Source organism: Hyla sarda, chromosome 8, assembly GCF_029499605.1.
Source record: "Hyla sarda isolate aHylSar1 chromosome 8, aHylSar1.hap1, whole genome shotgun sequence".
Classification (NCBI taxonomy): domain Eukaryota; kingdom Metazoa; phylum Chordata; class Amphibia; order Anura; family Hylidae; genus Hyla; species Hyla sarda.
This window is the reverse complement of record NC_079196.1, coordinates 119,020,383-119,043,863: the sequence shown is the minus strand read 5'-3', so window position 1 is coordinate 119,043,863 and position 23,481 is coordinate 119,020,383. Positions and strand designations below refer to the sequence as shown.

The window sequence follows — 23,481 nt, the reverse complement described above, 5'->3', positions numbered from 1 at the left end:
TGCACTCTAAGCATCCCACAGCTGCCAGAAATACGGAAAGTCTCTGCCCAGTACAATTTCCACTGTAAGTTCCGCACATACCTCCATCATATGGCTTACTGTCCCAAAACATGTATCAAAGGTAATTTGAACAGTCTTACCGGGCTCCGGGCGGGACTTCACAAATGGAATTATTTCTGGCATAATCCGAGATACAGTCTGGCAACAATCCAAGTCCACCCACAGTGGGATTCCGCCCACCGACAACTCACGGGACCTCGGCTTTGTCTTGGCGACCACAGCTTGTGGCCCATGTCGGTTGCTCCCAGCAACAGCCTTTCGAGGTTGTCCCATTTTCTTGAAAAAAATTCTCGATCCGTTACCCCTAGCAACGCTCCTCCACAGACACCAAACTGTGCTTGAACTCCTCTGCTGGTCTCCTCCGACTTGCAATCTTGCAGGGGGTTGCTCCTGCAACAGCTCCTCTCCAACTCGCTTGTTGGTTGCCCTTGGCAACGGGTTGTCCTTAGCAACGGCTTGCCCGCATCCTCCACCAAAATGTGACGATCCGTCTTGGGGATTAGCTCTGGGATCGTCCTGGACCACGCCACAGGATGCGTTTCTTCTCAATAAACCAGCAAACAAGCGCTTATAATGCAAATCTGGCACCTTGCCAGTTTTATTAGACAGGTTGCAGGGTAAGAAATAAACAAAAAAAAACAGGAACAAAACCAAATCCTAGACCGTCTGGTCACTGACTAAACAGATCAGCTTGTCCTGACTAACAACCGCTGAGCTTCCCTCAGCCGGTTAAACATCTGTCCCCTGCAACCTTCTACTCACAATTCATGGCAGTCTCTTTGAGCCTCTCTTAGCTCGGGCTGTGTACTCCTCAGCAGGCTCTGTCTCTTCCCTACAGCCAACATGCTGTCTCCTAGGAAGAGCCCCCATTACACTGAGTCTCCATCTCATATACACTTCCCTTCCTTCCTGCCTCATTACTTAAGAAGCAGGTGAAAGCTTCTGCAGGGTGAGCCAAGGAAATACACCCTTTCCTTGCCACACTGCCACAGCATATATATATATATATATATATATATATATATATACACACACACACATATACATCTATATATATATATATATATATACCGTATTTATCGGCGTATAACACGCACTTTTTAGGCTAAAATCTTTAGCCTAAAGTCTATGTGCGTGTTATACGCCGATACACCCCCAGGAAAGGCAGGGGGAGAGAGGCCGTCGCTGCCCGCTTCTCTCCCCCTGCCTTTCCTGGGGTCTAGAGCCCTGCTGCCGGCCCTTCTCTCCCCCTGGCTATCGGCGCCGCTGCCCGTTCTCTCCCCCTGACTATCGGTGCCGGCGCCGATAGCCAGGGGGAGAGATGCGGCGCCGACAGCCAGGGGGAGAGAAGAGGCAGCTGCACCCATTGCCGGCGCCGCTGCCCCGTTGCCTCCCCCCATCCCCGGTGGCATAATTACCTGTTGCCGGGGTCGGGTCTGCGCTGCTTCAGGCCCCCGGCGTGCGTCCCCTGCGTCGTTGCTATGCAATGCACAGCACCGTGCAGCGCATAGCAACGATGCAGGGGACGCACGCCGGAGGCCTAAAGCAGCGCGGACCCGACCCCGGCAACAGGTAATTATGCCACCGGGGATGGGGGGAGGCAATGGGTGCCGCTGCCCCTTCTCTCCCCCTGCCTGTCGGCGCCGCTTCTCTCCCCCTGGCTATCGGCGCCGGCAATGGGGCCCCGGCACCGATAGTCAGGGGGACAGAACGGACAGCGGCGCCGATAGCCAGGGGGAGAGAAGGGCTGGCAGCAGGGCTCTAGACCACAGGAAAGGCAGGGGAAAAGAAGCCGGCAGTGACGACCTCTCTCCCCCTGCCTTTCCTGGGGGTGTATCGGGGTATACACGCGCACACACGCACCCTCATTTTACCATGGATATTTGGGTAAAAAACTTTTTTTACCCAAATATCCTTAGTAAAATGAGGGTGCGTGTTATAGGCCGGTGCGTGGTATACCCCGATAAATACGGTATATATATATATATATATATATATATACATACATATACATTCACATACACACACATGCATCCCGCATATGTGCATGCGCATCCATACACACACATATACATGCCCAATGCACATGCATACGTTCGAACACATGTATACACACACATGCGTGTATATCTATATCTACCCACATACCCACATATGTTATTAACACATACGTATACATATATATATATGCATACATATGCACATACCCATACCTACATATATACACACATGCACACCCGCATATGTGCATGCGTATTTATGCACACACATGTACATGCCCAAAGCACATGCATACGTTCGCACACACGTGTGTATATCTACCCACCAATTTTTTATTTTTTTCGGGACCTGCCACCTGAACGTGCCGTGACTGAATGTGCCACCCACCAATCAGTACAACCCGCGGGGAAGCGTGCGCCCTGCCCCCCCTTTCCTAAGAACAAGACCTGCGTCAGAGTCCCGGCTCCACCAATACATGTCCTGTGAACAGGATGCGCGCGCCACATTGACACACCGTAACCATGGCGACCAGTGATAGAGCGGGACGGCGCGCGCACCCTGAGTTCAACATACTGAGGCTGTGATGTATAATAGTACTAATCTAACGCTACCCACCCTCCCCCTAACCCCCTGTCCGGTGCAATCGTGCGCTTGAACTTGGTATCTTCCCCCTTGGTATACCCCAGAGGTGCGAGCCCGAGCCTTACATCCGCCCCTCTGTGCTGCCCACGTGGCCTGACTAAACAAAGTGAACATGTCAGTGCGTGCAAACCCGCTCTGCTCAGGGCCGTACGAACGTCGGTTTCACGAGAGGCCGGACCCAGCCATCGGGAAGGTGCATGGCATGGACTACCGAGCCGTCCATACTAACAATAACCATAAAAGTTGAAGGTAGCAACCGAGCTACACCTTTACCTGAACGGGGTTACCCGATGACGTAACAGGAACCGGAAGCCAAATCAGACATGAACCCTCATACAAATTCAATTGACTGCGCCAGCTAATTACTATATATATATATATATATATATATATATATATATATATATATATATATATATATATATAGAAATATGCAAAGCAGCTCATTACACAACCTTTTCAGGTAGTGTTCCCTGGTATCAGCTTAGCTCCTGTTAGGGAATACAAAAAGCTCCGTTACACCTAAAGAGGTGTCCTCTCACTGAGGAAAGTACTGACCCTGTTTAAAGCCTCAGGCTTCTCACCACAGCCAAGCCAGATCACCCTGTTCTGTACCGATGAGGGGCAAACAACCCAAAACAGCTGTCTGCAGATGGGTAGAAACTTCCCTTTTGGGGAGTAGTCTGGCTTGGCATAAATCCTGTTCAGCTTTTTATATTCCTAAACAGGAGCTAAGCTGATACCAGGGAACACTACCTGAAAAGGTTGTGTAATGAGCTGCTTTGCATATTCCCCTACCCAGAATGCCTGTGGAGTGCTAATTGGCCTAACCTGAATCTCCGTTACACCTGAAGAGGTGTCCTCTCCCTGAGGAAAGCACTGACCCCGTTTATATATATATGTGTATGTATATATATATATATATATATATATATATATATATATATATATATATACAGTACAGACCAAAAGTTTGGAAACACCTTCTCATTCAGAGTTTTCTTTATTTTCATGACTGTGAAATTGTAGATTCACTCTGAAGGCATCAAAACTATGAATTAACACATGTGGAATTATATACAGAACAAAAAAGTGTGAAACAACTGAATATATGAAATATTCTAGGTTCTTCAAGGTAGCCACCCTTTGATTTTATAACTGCTTTGCACACTCATTCTCTTGATGAGCTTCAAGAGGTAGTCACCTGAAATGGTCTTCCAACAGTCTTGAAGGAGTTCCCAGAGATGCTTAGCACTTGTTGGCTCTTTTGCCTTCACTCTGCGGTCCAGCTCACCCCAAACCATCTCAATTGGGTTCAGGTCCGGTGACTGTGGAGGTCAGGTCATCTGGCGCAGCACCCCATCACTCTCCTTCTTGGTCAAATAGCCCTTACACAGCCTGGAGGTGTGTTTGGGGTTATTGTCCTGTTGAAAAATAAATGATGGTCCAACTAAACGCAAACCAGATGGAATAGCATGCCGCTGCAAGATGCTGTGGTAGACATGCTGGTTCAGTATGCCTTCAATTTTGAATATATCCCAAACAGTGTCACCAGCAAAGCACCCCAACACCATCACACCTCCTCCTCCACACCAGCACACCTGTGAAGTGAAAACCATTTCAGGTGACTGCCTCTTGAAGCTCAACAAGAGAATGCCAAGACTGTGCAAAGCAGCAATCAAAGCAAAAGGTGGCTACTTTGAAGAACCTAGAATATGACATATTTTCAGTTATTTCACACTTTTTTGTTATGTATATAATTCCAGATGTGTTAATTCAGTTTTGATGCCTTCAGTGTGAATCTAAAATTTTTATAGTCAACAAAATAAAGAAAACTGAATGAGAAGGTGTGTCCAAACTTTTGGTCTGTATTGTATATATATATATATATATATATATATATATATATATATATATATATATATATATATATATATATATACTGTGTAAATTTAAGTTTTTACCAAAGTAAAATGATAAATGATAATTGCATCAGCTATCAACATGTTACAGTGACCACATACAGTTTTTGTTTAGTGTATTCGCTATTGGATCTCTTAGTAAGCAAACACAGACAATGGTCTCTTGTAATCACAGAATAGTCTAAAACACAATAAATGAAAGGGCTACATATTTACCTTAGTAAACAAAAAAACTGTTGACAAAAGATTTAATGTATGCAGAAGTCAGCAGGAGAAGGTGTATATAAGAGATGAGGACAATTTGTTAGGAAGCATAAAGCTCTTTCTGCAAACCATCCACAAAATGGGAAAGGTACTGTAAATTTCATTTCATTAATATGCTTTAGTTAATGTAATGGTGGTTCTTTTATTGCATTATTTAATTTTAAGCCACTATTTTACATGTTGCTTATAGCATACATTTTTTCACCTCAGTCATAATGGCAGTCATAACAAATCAGTAAATTAACCAATAACTCCTGTTCATTCCCAAATTTTTTTTTATCTATGAGTGGTTTTGTGATGCTTTAAAATAATGATAGTGCCACAATTTTGGGATATATATATATATATATATATATATATATATATATATATATATAAGAAATTTGTGGAGCCGCACTCCCAGGTCAAAGTAGAAAAAAAGTAAATGGGTGCAAGCGGTCTCAGGGATCCCGGTCCTGGATCCAAAACTTGTAGGTACAATAGAAGGCAAATGCAGCACACCAACTTAAAGTGCAAGGAAGTGATTTATTCCAGAAAATACAGGCAACGTTTATGTGGCCTCACCACCATTTTCCTGCTTGAAAATGGTGGTGTGAGGCCACAGAAACGTTGCCTGTATTTTCTGGAATAAATCACTTCCTTGCACTTTAAGTTGGTGTGCTGCAGTTGCCTTCTATTGTACATATATATATATATATATATATATATATATATATATATATATATATATAAATATATATATATATATATATATATATATATATAAACTTTTATTAACTTGTTCAGGGGAAGGAGGGGTGGAAAAAGGAATTCTTCCATTGCTAGCTTGAGTTTTAAATTTTACATTGCCAGACGGAGCATAAAAAGATTACTTCTTTATTCTTTGGGTCAGTAATATGTATAGTGATTTCAAATTTAGTGTTTTGATGTTTAATTAAGTATAAAGTAATTTTTATTTCTCAACTGTGCTGTATTTGGGCTTGTATTTGTGAGAATAGCTGTAGTTTTAATTAGTAATATTATGGGTTTTATATAACTTTTTGATACATTTTTTTTTTTAAAACTTTATTTATAAATTTTCATATAACAAGAACAACAGTAAGGTCCTCAATATATGATGTATAAAACAAGGTATGAGAGACCACCAATACAATCATAATCATAATACACATATCATAATACACATATCAGAGTGAGATACATCGTGCATATACGATTAGCTAATCTACGACCCTAATTGAGGTCGAACATCTGTCCGTCCACTGGGACAGAGTAGCTATACGGCTATTAGAAGCCCCACACCTCTTCGCTATCAATCCCTCCAACACGAGGTTACTATGCACCTCCGCCAGAATGGCAGGAAGACCCGGCACCCCAGTCGACTTCCACCTCCGAGCAATGTGAGCCCTCACAACTATCAGAATATGATATAAAATGGTCATATAATGCGGGGGAACTTGTTCTAGGGACAGAAATAGTAGTGCACTCTCTGGGCCCCATGGGAAGGGGCAATCCACTAGGTTGTCCAATAACTTCTTAATTTCGGTCCAAAGAGGTGCAATTAACGGGCAAGTCCACCACACGTGTAGCAAGGTACCACTTTCCCGGTTACATCGCCAACATACTGGGGAGGTGGTAGGGTATATTTTAGCCAGACGAACCGGCGTGTAGTACCATCGATATAGGAGCTTCCTAGAAGCTTCGAAATGATTAACACATTTAGAATATTTTTTGTGCAAGTCAAAGACAAAGCTCCACTGCTCAGTCGTGAATCTGCGTGCCAGGTCCTCCTCCCATCTGGACTTAAACGTACTGTCCATTCCCCCCTCCTCCTCAGTCAAAGCTACATAAGCAAGGGAGATACCCCTAGTAGAGGAGTCCCTGCACAGAAAATGATGTTCATACGCAGTGCGAGGCCGAGAGCTATCCCAAGGGAGGGATCTCAAAAAATGTCTAAGCCTCAAGTATTTGTAAAAGTCTTTCTGTGATATAGAGAATATGCGTACAATATCAGTGAAAGGCATTAACCCATTAGCATCGCTAATCAATGCCACCGTGAGGATGCCCGCATCTATCCAGGGCTTAAAATCTATATCTAGGATATAATCTCCTATAGCAGCTAAAGGGATATCCTTCACTCTAGGTGGACAAAGACTTTTAATTTGCGCCACCTTACTCCACAACCTGATAGCAGCCGCAATAGTAGAGAAAGGAGAAGAGGGAGCAAAGGTAGGGTTAAAGCGCAATGCCCAGAGAAAGTTATTGAAAGTAGAAACATTGAGGACAGCAGCTTCAATATCTACCCACAGGGGGGGAGCGTCCTGCCACCACCATTTTTTAAGCTGATCGAGTAGAACAGCGTGATAGTACATTTTAAGGTTCGGCACCCCCATACCCCCCTCATGCACAGGGCGATACAATATATTCGCACCAACCCTAGGATGCTTACCATCCCAAATAAATCGTAAGAGCATTCTCTGTAGTTGTGAGAGTAAGGAGGCGGGAACTATCATCGGCAGGCATCTAAAAAAATATAAAATTTTAGGGAGCAGCATCATCTTAGCAGTGGCAACACGTCCCGCCCATGAGACAGGAAGCTTGGAGAAGTGATCAATTTCTTTGGTAAGCAGGGACCTCATAACAGCAAAATTAGAAGCAATTGTCTTATCAGGCAACGCAGTAAGGACTATGCCTAGGTAAGGAATCTGGTCAGTGACCCATTGGAAGGGATATTTAGCTTGTAGTACTCGCTGTTGCTCGGTGGGTATCTGCAAAGGTAAGATACACGACTTTGTGGGGTTAATCTTATAAAAGCTAACTCGACTAAAGGCATCAATAATGTCCATAACTGGGCCTAAAGAGCTCAGGGGGTTGGAGAGACTAATGATAACATCGTCGGCGAATAAGCCAATCCTGTGGTCTACTTTACCTATTTGAATGCCCGCAATGTTTGGGGAGTCCCTGATGGATTGAGCAAGCGGCTCCATAACTAAGGTAAATATAAGGGGGGATAGTGGGCACCCCTGTCTAGTCCCATTGCTAAGTGAGAAACTATTAGAAAGGGTACCCATCATGTAAATTCTAGCAGATGGGAGCGTATATAGTGCCATAATGGCGGATTCTAAAGAGTGGGGAAAACCAAACTTACGCAGCACACTTCGCAAATATCCCCAGTGCACTCGATCGAACGCCTTCTCCGCATCAAGGGATAGCAAGAGAGAAGGCGTCCGATCGGAATGCGCTTTTGTGATGATGTCGAGAAAGCGTCTCGTACCATCCACCGTTTGACGACCCTTGACGAAGCCAACCTGGTCCCTGTGAATTAGGTCCGGCAAGACCCTATTCAACCTGGCAGCAAGAGCCAGGGCATACAATTTAATATCACTATTTAGGAGAGAGATTGGTCTGTAATTTAGGGTAGAGTCCAATGGCTTACCAGGTTTAGGTATGGTAATGACCAGAGCATCCAACATCTCCTTAGGGGGCACACCGTTCTCCTTAATATGGTTAAAGGCTCTGGTCAAAAAGGGAGCCACGGAGAGGCCAAATCTCTTATAAAATTCATTTGTAATACCATCAGGGCCAGGTGACTTCGAGGGCTTGAGGGAACGCACACATTCAAGAATTTCTTCTGTGGAGAAGGGAGAGCAAAGATCAGATGCTTGGTCCGCGGACAGAGAGGGGAGGGACATAGAGGACAGAAAAGAAGAGATAACTGCTTCATCAGGCTGTGGAGTAGCAATGTCATGCTGAAGATTGTACAATTTACTATAAAAATCTGCAAAACAATTGGCTATACTTTGAGGGTCAGTAACTATAGAACCATCAGATTTAGTAAGGAAGGGGATTCTCCCCTTATCCTGACGTTTTTTAAGTTGTTTAGCCAGTATAGAGCCAGATCTATTACCCTGCCAATACCATGTCATTTTGAGCCTTCTCAGTGCCATCTCATAGCTGTGTAAGGAGAGGGAGTGTAGGGTAGCACTAACCTGAGAAATTTCTCCTACTAGTGATGGAGAGTACGAGGTCTTATTACGCCTATGTAATTCCGCAAGGCGCTGCTGGAGTTCTAGTGTTTTGGTCTGGCGGAGCTTCCTGTCATAGGCTGTTTGGCTAATAAAATGGCCCCTAATTGTAGCCTTAAACGCACACCAAAGCGTGGGGTCTGTAACATCACCAGTATCATTAATGCGGAAGTAGGCATCAACCGCCAACCTGGTCGCTTCAGAGTATTCAGGATTATGGAGTATTAGTGGGTTAAGTCTCCAGATATGGGTCGGGCGGGTGCTATGCGATTCTTTAATGGTTACGCTTATGGGGGAGTGGTCCGACCATTCTATGGGCATAATTTGGGCCTCTGAAACCAATGATAGGAGAGAGCGGGAGGTAAGGGCGTAATCTATTCTGGTGTATATCTTATGTACATGAGAAAAGAAGGTGAAGTCCCTTTCCGTGGGGTGGGATATACGCCAAACATCATATAGGTCATTTTGGGACACACTAGTGAAGAAACCTGTGGGTTCTTTTTTCAAACTGGGCGAAGTAGAATCTACACTAGGCCACATGGTCATATTAAAATCTCCTAGCAGTAGGCAGTGTCCCTTTCTCAAGGACTCCAATTTGCGCAAGAATGCCCTGAGGAAGGTACACTGTTTCGCATTAGGCGCATATAAGGAGCCTAAGGTATATTGGACATTGTTTAGTAAGCACACAATAATTATAAAACGACCTCTATCGTCTATCACAGAGTGCTGGACAGTAACCGTCAAGGTGTTCTTAAATGCAATCGCCACTCCTCCCTTTTTGTGAACAGCATGCGCTTGATAGATATGTGGGTATCTCTTATTTTGGAGTCTATGGGCATCTAGGGCTAATAAATGGGATTCTTGTATACAGAGGACATCGGCCGCCAGGCGTCTAGCCTCCTTCCACACCAGAGACCTTTTATACGGTGAGTTAAGACCTCGTACATTCATAGACACAACCTTAATAACCATATTTGAAGTATACATCAACGCAAAGCAGAACCATTAGCACAGTAGACTGAAAAGGAGCAGGTACTCCCGTCGAAGAGGATACATCTACACTTAGCAGCTCGCAAGAGGAGCCTCTCATATCCATTATCAGAGAAAGTGAGTGATGGAGGACCAACAGGACAGAAAACAAGTAAACAGAACGAACAACAAAGAACAAATAAATTGAGCAAGCAGTAGTAAAGACCATGTGGTAGGTCTTAATGGGGGTAGGAAAGTACATTCGACTGCAGTTAGGCCGAATGTTTAAGCATTCAGGAAAAGTATCCAGAGCACTAAGAGGATAAGTAACCCAAAAGATGGGGATACCCCAGTCGCAAGCCAGTGAGACAAGTCGGACAGGCCTGTCTAAAGGCAGAGGAACAGTTCATGTCTTGATCTTTTTCTTGCGGTGGGAGACAACCTTCCATTCTTCAGCTATCTTTGCAGCATGTGGTATGTCCAGGGACCTCTGAGCAGTTAGATCAACAGGCAGGTTCCATTCCGCACACAGTTGCAGAAGGGTCTCCGGGGAAGAGACCACATGTTTGGACCCCTTATTGGTGATAATCAATTTCACAGGGAATCCCCATTTATAAGGGATCCCTTTTTCTCTGAGAGCTTTAGTCCCTGCACTGAACTCACGTCTCCTGGCTAGAGTGGCAGCAGAAAGATCCGTGAAAAGTTGGAGTCCCGAATAACCCTCTGGTAGGGAGGGTGAGGAGCGCGCCACCAACATCAATTGCTCCTTAATGTGGTAAAAGTGAAGGCGCAGAATCACATCTCTCGGTGTAGCAGCAGGTAGGGTTTTGGGCTTAGGAAGCCTGTGGACTCTGTCCATTAGCAGATCTAGGGTGGAAGCCTGAGGCAACAACAATGCAAAATAATCCGTTAGGAAGGTGTTGAGGTCCTCCGTTTTCACAGACTCCGGCACCCCTCTCACCCTTAAGTTGTTACGGCGAGACCTGTCCTCCATATCAGCTATCTTAAGTTGAAGAGCGGCAACCTCATCCTCCAGGCCATTAGCTAAGTCCACTACTTCATTATGAGAAGAGGTGAGTTCCGCCATCTTGTTCTCAATGTGCGATGTGCGGTGACCAAGAGAGGAGATCTCATGCTGTATATTGGACACGGCTGTCTTAATGTCACCCTGAATGGAGGTATGTAGCTCAGCGAGAAGCCCCCTCATAATAGGTTCAGTTAGGGGCGCCGACGGAGAGCTCCCATCAGGGCCTCCTGGGCCTCTAGTATGCAGTGTCCCCGCTCCCAGTGGCTTGGAGGAGATCGGGGAAAACGGTACCTGCGGGTCCTGCTGCACCGAGGGCGACCAGCCTGTCAGGAGAATCGGAGGAGTTGAAGGAGAAGCCTCTAGGGCGCAGCCCGTCTGAGAGGATGAAGACGCTGGTGAGGCACTTCCAGTAGCCGGAGACGCTGATCCGCACTGAGCCGCGCCATCTTGTGAGGCCTCTGCAGCAGGAAAGAACGCCGTGAGCTTCAGTGGGCTCTTTTTCCCTCGCCTCCGGGTCATCATCAGGTGCCCCGATAGTTCAGGTACCGGTGGGCACAGTTGCTGTAGCGATATGCTCAGGATCAATGCTGTGTAGCCGCTGTTAGGCCTGGGCTGCAGCGGAGCACAAGGTTTATGCGACCGCCGCCATGCACTGCAGGTTTGATACATTTTTTAATATCATTTTTTTTCTTTTCTTTCTTTGGTGTACATTTGTAACTTAAAGCTTTTTTATTTTTTATTTTATCATAATAAAGCATTTTGGAGCCATAGCCTTATGGAGAAAACAAATATACAAAATTGAAAACTTGCTCTGCCCTTAATTCTTTCCTTTCTTATTACATATATTTACAGTATTTCAGTAGCCAGGGACCTCCTCTAACAGCTGCCATTCCACAATCACAGATTTTGACACCTCAGATGCCCCTGTCAAAGTTTACCTCAGATGCCCCTGTAAATCTCAGTGGTCTGGGGAAGCCCCCCGTGACACGATTGGAAAAGGCTTTACCTAGCCCTCCATGGGTGCCAATGATCTTCTATTGATAGAGTCTCTACCAACAAAGCACATAACTCATAGATGAATGCTGTACAGATGTACAGCATTGATCTCTATGAGCAATCATGACAGTACCATTCAAATTGGGTATCACTGTAATCGTACCTACCTGAAGAATCAAGATGCAAAATTGCATGTTTCTTTTTCTTCAGTTTCACATCACAAATATTTTTTGTTTTGGATCATATTTTATAGAAAACTGAGGGCTCTCCTTATACAGTGCAATTGGTCTTGCAAAAAAAGCAAGCCCTTATCTGTAGAGGAAAAAATAAAATACTAATTAAAAGGCATGGAGCAAAAAATTAAAACGCTAAAAAAATTTTTATGAACTGCACCATTAGAGGTTAAGCAGTTAAAGGGGTTGTCCAATTAAAACAGTTAATTTACTATTGTTCCCAGGCACTGACTTTTTGACGCTCCCTTACTGCTCTGGTATTGGGGCTCCCTTTATAAGCAAGTGACATAGCTTTTCCTTGAGCTGCAAAGCATAGCATCTACAGCCGGGGAAACTGACAGTGCCATCCACCAATCATTGGCTGAGGCGGGACTGCTACAGTCAGTGATTGGAAGAGTGGCGCGGTGACATTAGATCTTGTAGCTATGTGGAAGTGGTGGAAGGTGAGTTAAAGTGTTTATTATTTTGTGTCGGCATCCTCAAGACAATAGTAAATTCACTCATTCCACTGGATAACCCTTTAAAGTGTTTGTCTACCTATTAGAATCCATTTGTAAAGTTATATTATGTTAAGAGTCAGTTTGGTCATTCACTATTATACAAATAAAGTTAAATAGACTGTTATATCATTTTTATCTACAGATAATATTCTATGAGGACAAGAACTTTCAGGGCCGCTCCTATGAATGCAGCGCTGACTGCCCTGATATGACCTCTCATTTTAACCGCTGCAACTCCATTCGAGTAGACAGTGGCAACTGGATACTGTATGAGCACCCAAATTACAGGGGAAGCCAATATTATCTAAGAAGAGGAGAATACCCTAATTTCCAGCAATGGATGGGATTCAATGATTCCATTAGGTCTTGTCATCTGACTCCTCAAGTGAGTATCTTAAGAAATATTTTATTAGTTATCTTCTATGTTTCTTTGTTATCACATTAACCCCTTAGCCCCTTAAGGACTCCGGGTTTTTCAGTTTTTGCACTTTCGTTTTTTCCTTCTTACCTTTTAAAAATCATAACCCTTTCAATTTTCCACCAAAAAATCCATATTATGGCTTATTTTTTGCGTCACCAATTCTACATTGCAGTGATATTAGTCATTTTACCCAAAAATTCACGGCGAAAGGAAAAAAAATCATTGTGCGACAAAAGCGAAGAAAAACGCCATTTTGTAATTTTTGGGGGCTTCCGTTTCTATGCAGTGCATATTTCGGTAAAAATGACACCTTATCATTATTCTGTAGGTCCATACGGTTAATATGATACCCTACTTATATAGGTTTGATTTTGTCGTACTTCTGGAAAAAATCATAACTACATGCAGGAAAATGTATACGTTTAAAAATGTCATCTTCTGACCCCTATAACTTTTTAATTTTTCCACGTACATGGCGGTATGAGGACTCATTTTTTGTTCCGTAATCTTACGTTTTTATCGGTATGGTTTTTGTTTTGATCAGACTTTTTAATCACTTTTTATTCATTTTTTAATGGTATAAAAAGTGACCAAAAATACTCTTTTTTGGACTTTGGAATTTTTTTGCGCATACGCCATTGACCGTGTGGTTTAATTAATTATATATTTTTATAGTTCGGACATTTACGCACGCGGTAATACCACATATGTTTAATTTTTTTTTATTTACACTGTTTTATTTTTTTATGGGAAAAGGGGGGTGATTCAAACTTTTATTAGGGAAGGGGTTAAATGACCTTCATTAACAGGGACCTATAACATTAGGGACATTAGGGACCTATAACACTGCACACACTGATCTCTCATGCTGATCACTGGTGTGTATTAACATGCCTGTAATCAGTGTTATTGGCGCTTGACTGCTCCTGCCTGGATCTCAGGCACGGAGCAGTCAATCGTCGATCGGACACCGAGGAGGCAGGTAAGGGCCCTCCCGGTGTCCTGTAAGCTGTTCAGGATGCCGGGATTTCACCTCAGCGGTCCCGAACAGCCCGACTGACTAGCCGGGATAGTTTCACTTTCACTTTAGCTTTAGCTTTGACCGCCACTTCTTAAGGGTTAATACCGCACATTGCCGCGATCGGCGATGTGTTGTATTAGCCGGTCCCGGCCGTTGATGAGCCCCGGGACCGACGCGATGTGATGCGGGGTCACAGCGCGACTCCGCTTCATATCGCGGGAGCCTGCGCAGGACGTAAATATACATCCTGCGTCGTTAAGGTTTTTTTTCCTCCTTGCCTTTAAAAAATCATAACTCCTTCAATTTTGCACCTAAATATCCATATGATGGCTTATTTTTTGCGCCACCAATTCTACTTTGCAACAACATCAGTCATTTTGCCCAAAAATCTACTGTAACGGAAAAAATAATTATTGTGAGACAAAATTGAAAAAAAAAACGCTGTTTTGTAAATTTTGGGGGCTTGCGTTTCTTCGTAGTAAATTTTTCGGTAAAAATGACACCTTATATTTATTCTGTAGGTCCATACGATTAAAATGATATCCTACTTATAAAGGTTTGATTTTGTCGTACTTCTGGAAAAAAAAACTACATGCAGGAAAATTAATATGTTTAAAATTGTCATCTTCTGACCCCTATAACTTTTTTATTATTGCGCATATGGGGCAGTATGAGGGCTCATTTTTTGTGCCGTGATCTTACGTTTTTAACGGTACCATTTGCATTGATAGGACTTATCATTTTATTCATTTTTTCATGATATAAAAAGTGACCAAAAATGCACCATTTTGGACTTTGGAATTTTTTTGCGCGTACGCCATTGACCGTGCGGTTTAATTAATGATATATTTTTATAAGTCGGACATTTCCACACTCGGCGATACCATATATGTTTATTTTTATTTTTATTTACACTGTTTTTTTTTTATGGGAAAAGGGGGGTGATTCAAACTTTTAATAGGGAAGGGGTTAAATGATCTTTATTCACTTTTTTTTCACTTTTTTTTTGCAGTGTTATAGCTCCCATAGGGACCTATAACACTGCACACACTGATCTATTACATTGATCACTGGTTTCTCATAGGAAACCAGTGATCGATGATTCTGCCGCTTGACTGCTCATGCCTGGATATCAGGCACTGAGCAGTCATTCGGCGATCGGACAGCGAGGAGGCAGGTAGGGATCCTCCAGCTGTCCTATAAGCTGTTCGGGATGTCGCGATTTCGCCGCGGCTATCCCGAACAGCTCCCTGAGCTAACCGGCATGCTTTCACTTTCACTTTAGACGTGGCGTTAAACTTTGAACGCCGCGTCTAAATGGTTAATAGCGCGCAGCACCGCGATCAATGCCGCGCGCTATTAGCTACGGGTCCCGGCCGTTGTTAGAGGCCGTGCCCGACCCGCTATGACGTGGCCCCGCGTTATAGATCGGGAGCGGACACATGACGTACCGGTACGTCATGTGTCCTTAAGGAGTTAAAGCAGCCTACATGGAAAGTAAAGGTAAATACCCAAGGGTTATGGGCATTATATATTGGACCTTGTGTATTGGAGATAAGGTGGCTAGCATATACTATTAACTAAGAAGTTAGTGTTTAATTGGATGATGATTTGTATGAAAGGGAATGTTTTTAGTTCTTTAAATGGGAGAGACATAGGCCTTTTAAATATCACTCTTCTTTCAGGCATGTAGTTTTCTTTGCATTAGGGTTTAAAGGGGGTACTCCCGTGGAAAACTTTTTTATTTAATCAACTGGTTCCAGAAAGTTAAACAGATTTGTAAATCACTTCTATTAAAAAATATTAATCCTTCCAGTACTTTTTAGGGGCTGTATACTAAAGAGAAATTCAAAAAATAAATGCATTTCCTCTGATGTCATGACCCCAGTGCTCTCTGCATACCTCTGCTGTCCATTTTAGGAACTGTCCAGAGCAGGAGAAAATCCCCATAGCAAACATATGCTGCTCTGGACAGTTCCTAAAATGGACAGCAGAGGTCAGCAGAGAGCACTGTGGTCATGACATCAGAGGAAATGCATTTATTTTTGGGATTTCTCTTTAGTATACAGCCCCCTGTACTGGAAGGATTAAGATTTTTTTTTATAGAAGTGATTTACAAATCTGTTTACCTTTCTGGCACCAGTTTGCCAGAAAAAAGTTTGCCACCGGAGAACCCCTAAGGGACCAAGCCCATTTTCACCTTAAGGACCAATTTTATTTTTGCATTTTAGTTTTTCCTCCTCGCCTTCTAAAATCCACAACTCTATTATATTTCCATCTACAGACCCATATAAGGGCTTGTTTTTTGCGTGACCAATTGTACTTTGAAACTCTCTTGGCAAACCCCCAAAAAAATATTTTTTTAGGGAGGAAATTTTGCACATTTTGGAGGGTTTCGTTTTATCACTGTACACTTTACGGTAGAAATGACATGTGCTCTTTATTCTGTGGATAGATACTTTAATATTTTTGTACCGCTTAAAAAAAATCCAAAACTTTTTGTACTAAATCAGTAATCAAAAATTTCCCTATTTTAACCACCTATAACTTTTTCATTTTTCCGTATATAGGGCAGTATGAGGGCTCATTTGCGCCGTCATCTGTACTTTTTATTGATACCACATTTGCATGTACAAAACTTTTAGATTATTTTTTATAGAACATTTTTGGGAATAAAATGTGACAAAAATGCAGCTTTTTTGGACTTTTTAAAAATGTTTTACATTTACGCTGTTCACCGTATGGGATCATTAATATTATATTTTGATAGATCAGACATTTATGCATGCGGCGATACCAAATATGTTTATTTTAAAAAAATTACGCTTTTTGGGGGTAAAATGGGAAAAACGGACAATTTTCATTTTTACTGGGGGAGGACATTTTTCACTTTTTTTTTCACTTTTTTTTTTACATTTTCAACTTCTTTTTACACTTTTTATGTCCCCATAGGGGACTATCTATAGAAATCATTTGATTGCTAATACTGTTCAGTGCAATGCATGGGACATAGCACTGATCAGTATTTTCAGCTATCTCCTGCTCTGGTCTCCTCAATCTCAGACCAGAGTAGGAGACGCTGGGAGACGGATGGAGGCAGGTGAGGAGACCTCCGTCTGCCATTACAAATGATCGGATCGCAGTGGCAGTGCTGCAAGCGATCCGATCATCTATTTTAACGTGCACATTGCCGCAGATGCCATGATCTGTACTGATCACGGCATCTGAGGAGTTAATGGCGGACATCCGCGTGATCGCGAATGTCGGCCATTACCAGCAGGTCCCCGACTGCTGATAGCAGCCGAAACCTGCCGTGTATGACACGAACACCTCTCCGATGCTCGCGGTCATACACAAGAAGTAATCATACATCCTGGTGCGCAAAGTACCTCCAAGCCATACATTTATGTCCGTGGTCGTTAAGGGGTTAAGGCTGTCAATTCATATGCATTTAATTTAAGCTCTCACAAGCTGGGCCTCACTATGGTCTGAATAATTAGAGTGTAAATTTTTAGTCTATTTGTCTTTATTTGTACCCTCAGTATTTAAAAGCGAAATATGTTGGTGCTATATAAATATTGATATTATTATTATTCTGTAACTGGCACTGTAACTTGCATGTGTGGTTGCATGCAAGTTATAGTAGAGGTGTAATCGATAGTAAATGAGGACATTTTCTAATGTGACATTACAGCTAATACAGAGGCAAAACCACAATACAGTACAACCAATTAAGTAAGCTGCCATATGTACAGGTTGAAAAGAGTGACATATCACTTCTATCATTTTTATTTTCCTTTTCTTCCTCAGCATCGTGGTCCATTTAGAATGAGGATATATGAGAGGGAAGACTTCAGAGGACAGATGATGGAGTTCACTGAAGATTGTCATCATGTTTTTGAGCAGTTCCATTATAATGACATTCACTCCTGCAATGTTTTGGATGGACATTGGGTTTTCTATGAAGAACCTGGCTACAAGGGGCGTCAGTATTACCTGAGATCTGGAGAGTACAGGAGATATAATGACTGGGGGGCCTCAAACTCCAGAGTTGGATCCTTCAGGAGGGTTCAGTATCTTCAGTAAAGAGGAACAACCTTATTAATACGTGAAAATAAATAAAATGCAGTATGTAAATACATTTTATTTGTTCTGACTATTTTATGTTCTATACTTTAAAGAAATATATCAAATAAATGACAGTACCAGTACCAGAGGTACACATCCACTTACAATTAATGAGTGGTACATTGCCCACCACTCACAAATCCTTTATCCTTTAACCGCCTGCTGCAATCCTCCTGGAAATTCCGATACTCCGTGTCCCAGGGAAACAAATACAAATAAAAAAGGGTGAAAAGGAGAGCAGGCCAGTTCTTCTTTCCTAAATGATACACCAATGCAGCAGAAATCATCTTAGAAGCTATTTCTGTGAGAGGATAATTGCTTCATTGAGTCACTAGCCCCATTGGTTTGGGCTACTGTCCCACCTCGGTCAGTGATAGGCTGAAGCTCCGTGTGACGTGCCGGGCTAACCGGAAGTAAGAAGAATACAGCGTGGGGACCGAACACCTGTACCGGAGCTCTGGGGGCTCATTGGCAGGTAAGATAAAGTGTGTTTTCTTTTATTTTGCAGCCCGGACGGGATAACATGAAAAAAGTGTGCACCGGAGTACTCCTTTAAACTCTATTTACTGCGGTCGAGGCTCCAGGGCATCTAAATTGGTGGATCCACATGTCAGCACATGGGGCAAGGAATGCTGGGAAGGCAAGAAGGCAAGGTGGGAAGGGAAGTAGGCGGGATGACCCTGAATCACATGCAGGATGCAGCCTATCAGCAGCCAGTCACCCCTGTCACAGCCCTATATAATCGGCAGCCATTTTGCGGCTCGTCATATCATTCATTACACTGCATAAAGATAGGACGGACATCGCTGTGTGTGTGTTACACAGAAAAGCTAATTCCAGCAACGTTTCACATACTAGTCACATCAGCGTTCTGGTGGACAGAGAGCAGTGTTTTTTTCACTGAAAAGAATTTTAACTGCAGGCATTAACCTCCCAGTCACTTTACTTGGCATTGCATTACAGAGAGGTGCAGATAGCTGTGTGTTGCCTCATACATTTCAATAAGCTGCCTCAACTTCAAAACCTTAGCAGAGGAAGCAGGAATAATTGTTCAGCGCAATTCTGTGTCTTTGTTCCATAGCAAATCAGCTAGACGGTACCCAGCAGTCCATTCCTAATAGTCTTTGACAGAGTGCAATTTTATGTTTGGTACACAGCTTTTTTTGTGTACTGCTGGTGTTGTGCAAAAATATGTTTTTAAGCATACTGTACCACATTTTTCAGCCCTCATAAATGCATACCACATACGTTCATCTAAGTAGTGTACTATTTTGTTCCTGTTAATCTGTCAAGGGCTTAGATACTGTGAAAGTCCAGGCAAAAGTAATCACTGGCTGGTGTTTTACTAAAATATTTTTTTAAATGTACAGTAGTGCATTTTTCTGCCCTCTTAAGTGCATACCACATACCTACATCTAAGTAGTGTACTATTTTGTACCTGTTAATCTGTCAAGGGCCTACATACTGTGAAAGGACAACCAAAAGTAATCACCGGCTCCTGTTTTACTCCAATACGTTTATCAAGCGTATTGTAGTACATTTTCTCTGCCCTGATAAGTGCATACTACATATGTACATTTAAGTAGTGTACTATTTTGTACCTGTTAATCTGTCAAGGGTCTATATACTGTGAAAGTCCAGGCAAAAGTAATCACCGGCTGTTGTTTTACTTAAATATGTTTTTTTAAGCGTACAGTAGCACATTTTTCTGCCCTCATTAGTGCATACCACATACCTACATCTAAGTAGTGTACTATTTTGTACCTGTTAATCTGTCAAGGGCCTACATACTGTGAAAGGACAACCAAAAGTAATCACCGGCTCCTGTTTTACTCCAATACGTTTATTAAAGGGTACCTTTCATAAAAAAAAAAACCTTTTGATATATTATGGATTAATGTATGCAGAATAACTTTCCAATAGCATGTTATTAAAAAATATGCTTATTTAATTAATTTAATTAATCCCTACCAGTCCTGGCCGTAAACCTTTTTTTAAATAGATTTCAGGCTCATGCTGGAGTCCTAAATCTCAGACTGCAGCCGGGACACAGACAAGCTCAGCACTGCTCCCTGGCAGGGAGCATTGCTGAGCTTGTCTGTGTCCCAGCTGCAGTCTGAGATGTAGGACTCCAGCATGAGTCTGAAATCTAAAAAAAAAAAAAAAAAAAAAAAAATTTATAGAAAGAAGCATGGTTTTTAACCCCTTCATGACCCAGCCCATTTTCACCTTCATGACCTGGGCATTTTTTGAAAATCTGACCACTGTCACTTTAAACATTAATAACTTTGGAATGCTTTTACTTATCATTCTGATTCCGAGATTGTTTTTTCGTGACATATTCTACTTTATTTTATCTGTAAAATTTCACTGATATTTGTATCCTTTCTTGGTAAAAAATCTAAAAATTTCATGAAAATTTTGAAAATTTAGCATTTTTCTAACTTTGAAAGTCTCTGCTTGAAAGGAAAATGGATATTCCAAATAAATTACATATTGATTCACATATACAATATGTCTACTTTGTGTTTGCATTAAAAAATTGACAAGTTTTTACTTTTGGAAGACATCAGAGGCTTCAAAGTTCCGCAGCAATTTTCCAATTTTTCTCAAGATTTTCAAAATCTTAATTTTTCAGGGCCCAGTTCAGGTTGGAAGTGGATTTTAAGGATCTTCATATTAGAAATACCCCATAAATGACCCCATTATAAAAACTGCACCCCCCAAAGTATTCAAAATGACATTCAGTAAGTGTTTTAACCCTTTAGGTGTTTCACAGGAATAGCAGCAAAGTGAAGGAGAAAATTCTAAATCTTCATTTTTTACACTCGCATTTTCTTGTAGACCCAATTTTTTAATTTTTACAAGGGGTAAAAGGAGAGAAATCACCCTAAAATTTGTAACCCAATTTCTCTCGAGTAAGGAAATACCTCATATGCGTATGTAAAATGTTCGGTGGGCGCAGTAGAGGGCTCAGAAGGCAAGGAGCGACAATGGGATTTTGGAGAGTGAGTTTTTCTGAAAGGGTTTTTGGGGGGCATGTCCCATTTAGGAAGCCCCTATGGTGCCAGAACAGTGGACCCCCCCACATGTGACCCCATTTTGGAAACTATACCCCTCATGGAATGTAATAAGGGGTGCAGTGAGCATTTACACCCCACTGGCGTTTGACAGATATTTGAAACGGTGGACTGTGCAAATCAAAAATTTTATTTTTCATTTTCACAGACCACTGTTCCAAAAATCTGTCATACACCAGTGGGGTGTAAATGATCACTGCACCCCTTATTACATTCCGTGAGGGGTGTAGTTTCCAAAATGGGGTCACATATGGATATTTATTGTTTTGCGTTTGTCAGAACTGCTGTAACAATCAGCCACCCCTGTGCAAATCGCCTCAAATGTACATGGTGCACTCTCCCTTCTGGGCCTTGTTGTGCGCCCCCAGAGCACTTTGCACCCACATATGGGGTATCTCCGTACTCAGGAGAAATTGCGTTACAAATTTAGAGGGTCTTTTTTCCCTTTTACCTCTTGTGAAAATGAAAAGTATAGGGCAACACCAGCATGTCAGTGTAAAAAATTTATTTTTTTACACTAACATGCTGGTGTAGACCCCAACTTCACCTTTTCATAAGGGGTTAAAGAAGAAAAAGCCCCCCAAAATTTGTAAGGCAATTTCTCCCGAGTACGGCGATACCCCATATGTGTCCCAAAACTGTTACCCTGAAATACGACAGGGCTCCAAAGTGAGAGAGCGCCATGCGCATTTGAGGCCTGAATTAGGGATTTGCATAGGGGTGGACATAGGGGTATTCTACGCCAGTGATTCCCAAACAGGGTGCCTCCAGCTGTTGCAAAACTCCCAGCATGCCTGGACAGTCAATGGCTGTCCGGCAATACTGGGAGTTATTATTTTGCAACAGCTGGAGGCTCCGTTTTGGAAACAGTAGCGTACCAGACGTTTTTCATTTTTTGGGGGGAGGGGGGCTGTGTAGGGGTATGTGTATATGTAGTGTTTTTTACTTTTTATTTTAGGTTAGGGTTAGTGTAGTGTAGTGTTTTTAGGGTACAGTCACATGGGCAGAGGTTCACAGCAAGTTTGCCGCTGGAAGTTTGAGCTGCAGCGCAAAATTTGCGCCATCTCAAACTTGCAGCACTCACTGTAAACCTCCGCCCATGTGAGTGTACCTTGTACATTCACATTGGGGGGAGGGGGCAAACATCCAGCTGTTGCAAACTCCGAGCATGCCCTTTGGCTGTCCGTGCATGCTGGGCGTTGTAGTTTTGCAACAGCTGGAGGAACACTGGTTTGGAAACACTAAGTTAAGTAATAAACTTTCAAGTGTTTTGCAACCAAACTTAGTGTTTCCAAACCAGTGTGCCTCCAGCTGTTGCAAAACTACAACTCCCAGCATGCATGGTCTGTCAGTGCATGCTGGGAGTTATAGTTTTGCAACAATTGCAACAGCTGGAGGCACTGAGGTAGGAAACGGACAATGTTTCCCAACTAGTGTGCCTCCAGATGTTGCAAAACTACAACTCCCAGCATGCCCAGACTGCCAAGGCATGCTGGAAGTTGTAGTTCGGCAATATCTGAAGGATCAGATGTTGCTGAACTACAACTTCCAGCATGCCTGGGCAGTCTGGGCATGCTGGGAGTTGTAGTTTTGCAACATCTGGAGGTCCACAGTTTGGAGACCACTGTATAATGGTCTCCAATCTGTGCTCTTCCAGATGTTAGAGAACTACAACTCCCAGCATGCCTGGACAGACTGAGCATGCTGAGATTTGTAGTTTTGCAACATCTGGAAGAGCACAGATTGGAGACCATTATACAGTGGTCTCCAAACTGTGGACCTCCAGATGTTGCAAAACTACAACTCCCAGCATGCCCAGAAAGCCAAAGGCTGTCTGGGCATGCTGGGAGTTGCAGTTTTGAAACTCTCAGAGGCAGCAGTGAGATCGCTTTACGGCGATCTCACTGCTGCCAATGAAGATGCTGCACTGCTGCCGGAAACTCACCTCCGGGACGCAGCGCAGCCAGGACCACATGGAGGACGCCGGGACCGCCGGGACCGCTCGGGACACCGCTCGGACGGGTAAGTGACGCCGGGGGACGGGTCAGGGACACTTAGCAGAGCGGTGTGTGTCCCGATCCCCGTGATCAGAACTCACACACCGCGCTGCTAAGTATTTTCATAGGGAAACGCTGCTATCAGCTAGTCAGATTTGACCAGCTGATAGCAGCGATCGCTGGGGGGGGTGGGGG

The 23,481-nt window shown here is 43.0% G+C and overlaps 1 protein-coding gene across 1 annotated transcript; it reads left to right on the top strand.

Moving 5' to 3' along the window:
• The first annotated feature begins 4,968 nt into the window (after positions 1 to 4,968).
• On the top strand, positions 4,969 to 18,167 carry LOC130284011 (gamma-crystallin 1-like). Its single transcript, XM_056533884.1, has 3 exons — positions 4,969 to 4,977; positions 12,782 to 13,024; positions 17,892 to 18,167. Exons 1-3 carry the CDS (start codon positions 4,969 to 4,971, stop codon positions 18,165 to 18,167), a joined length of 528 nt encoding a protein of 175 aa, XP_056389859.1.
• The last annotated feature ends 5,314 nt before the right edge of the window (positions 18,168 to 23,481 follow it).

Coding starts and splice junctions, on each gene's coding strand:
- LOC130284011 (XM_056533884.1), top strand. Junction 13,025..17,891: donor CTTGTCATCTGACTCCTCAA/GTGAGTATCTTA, acceptor TTTCTTCCTCAG/CATCGTGGTCCATTTAGAAT.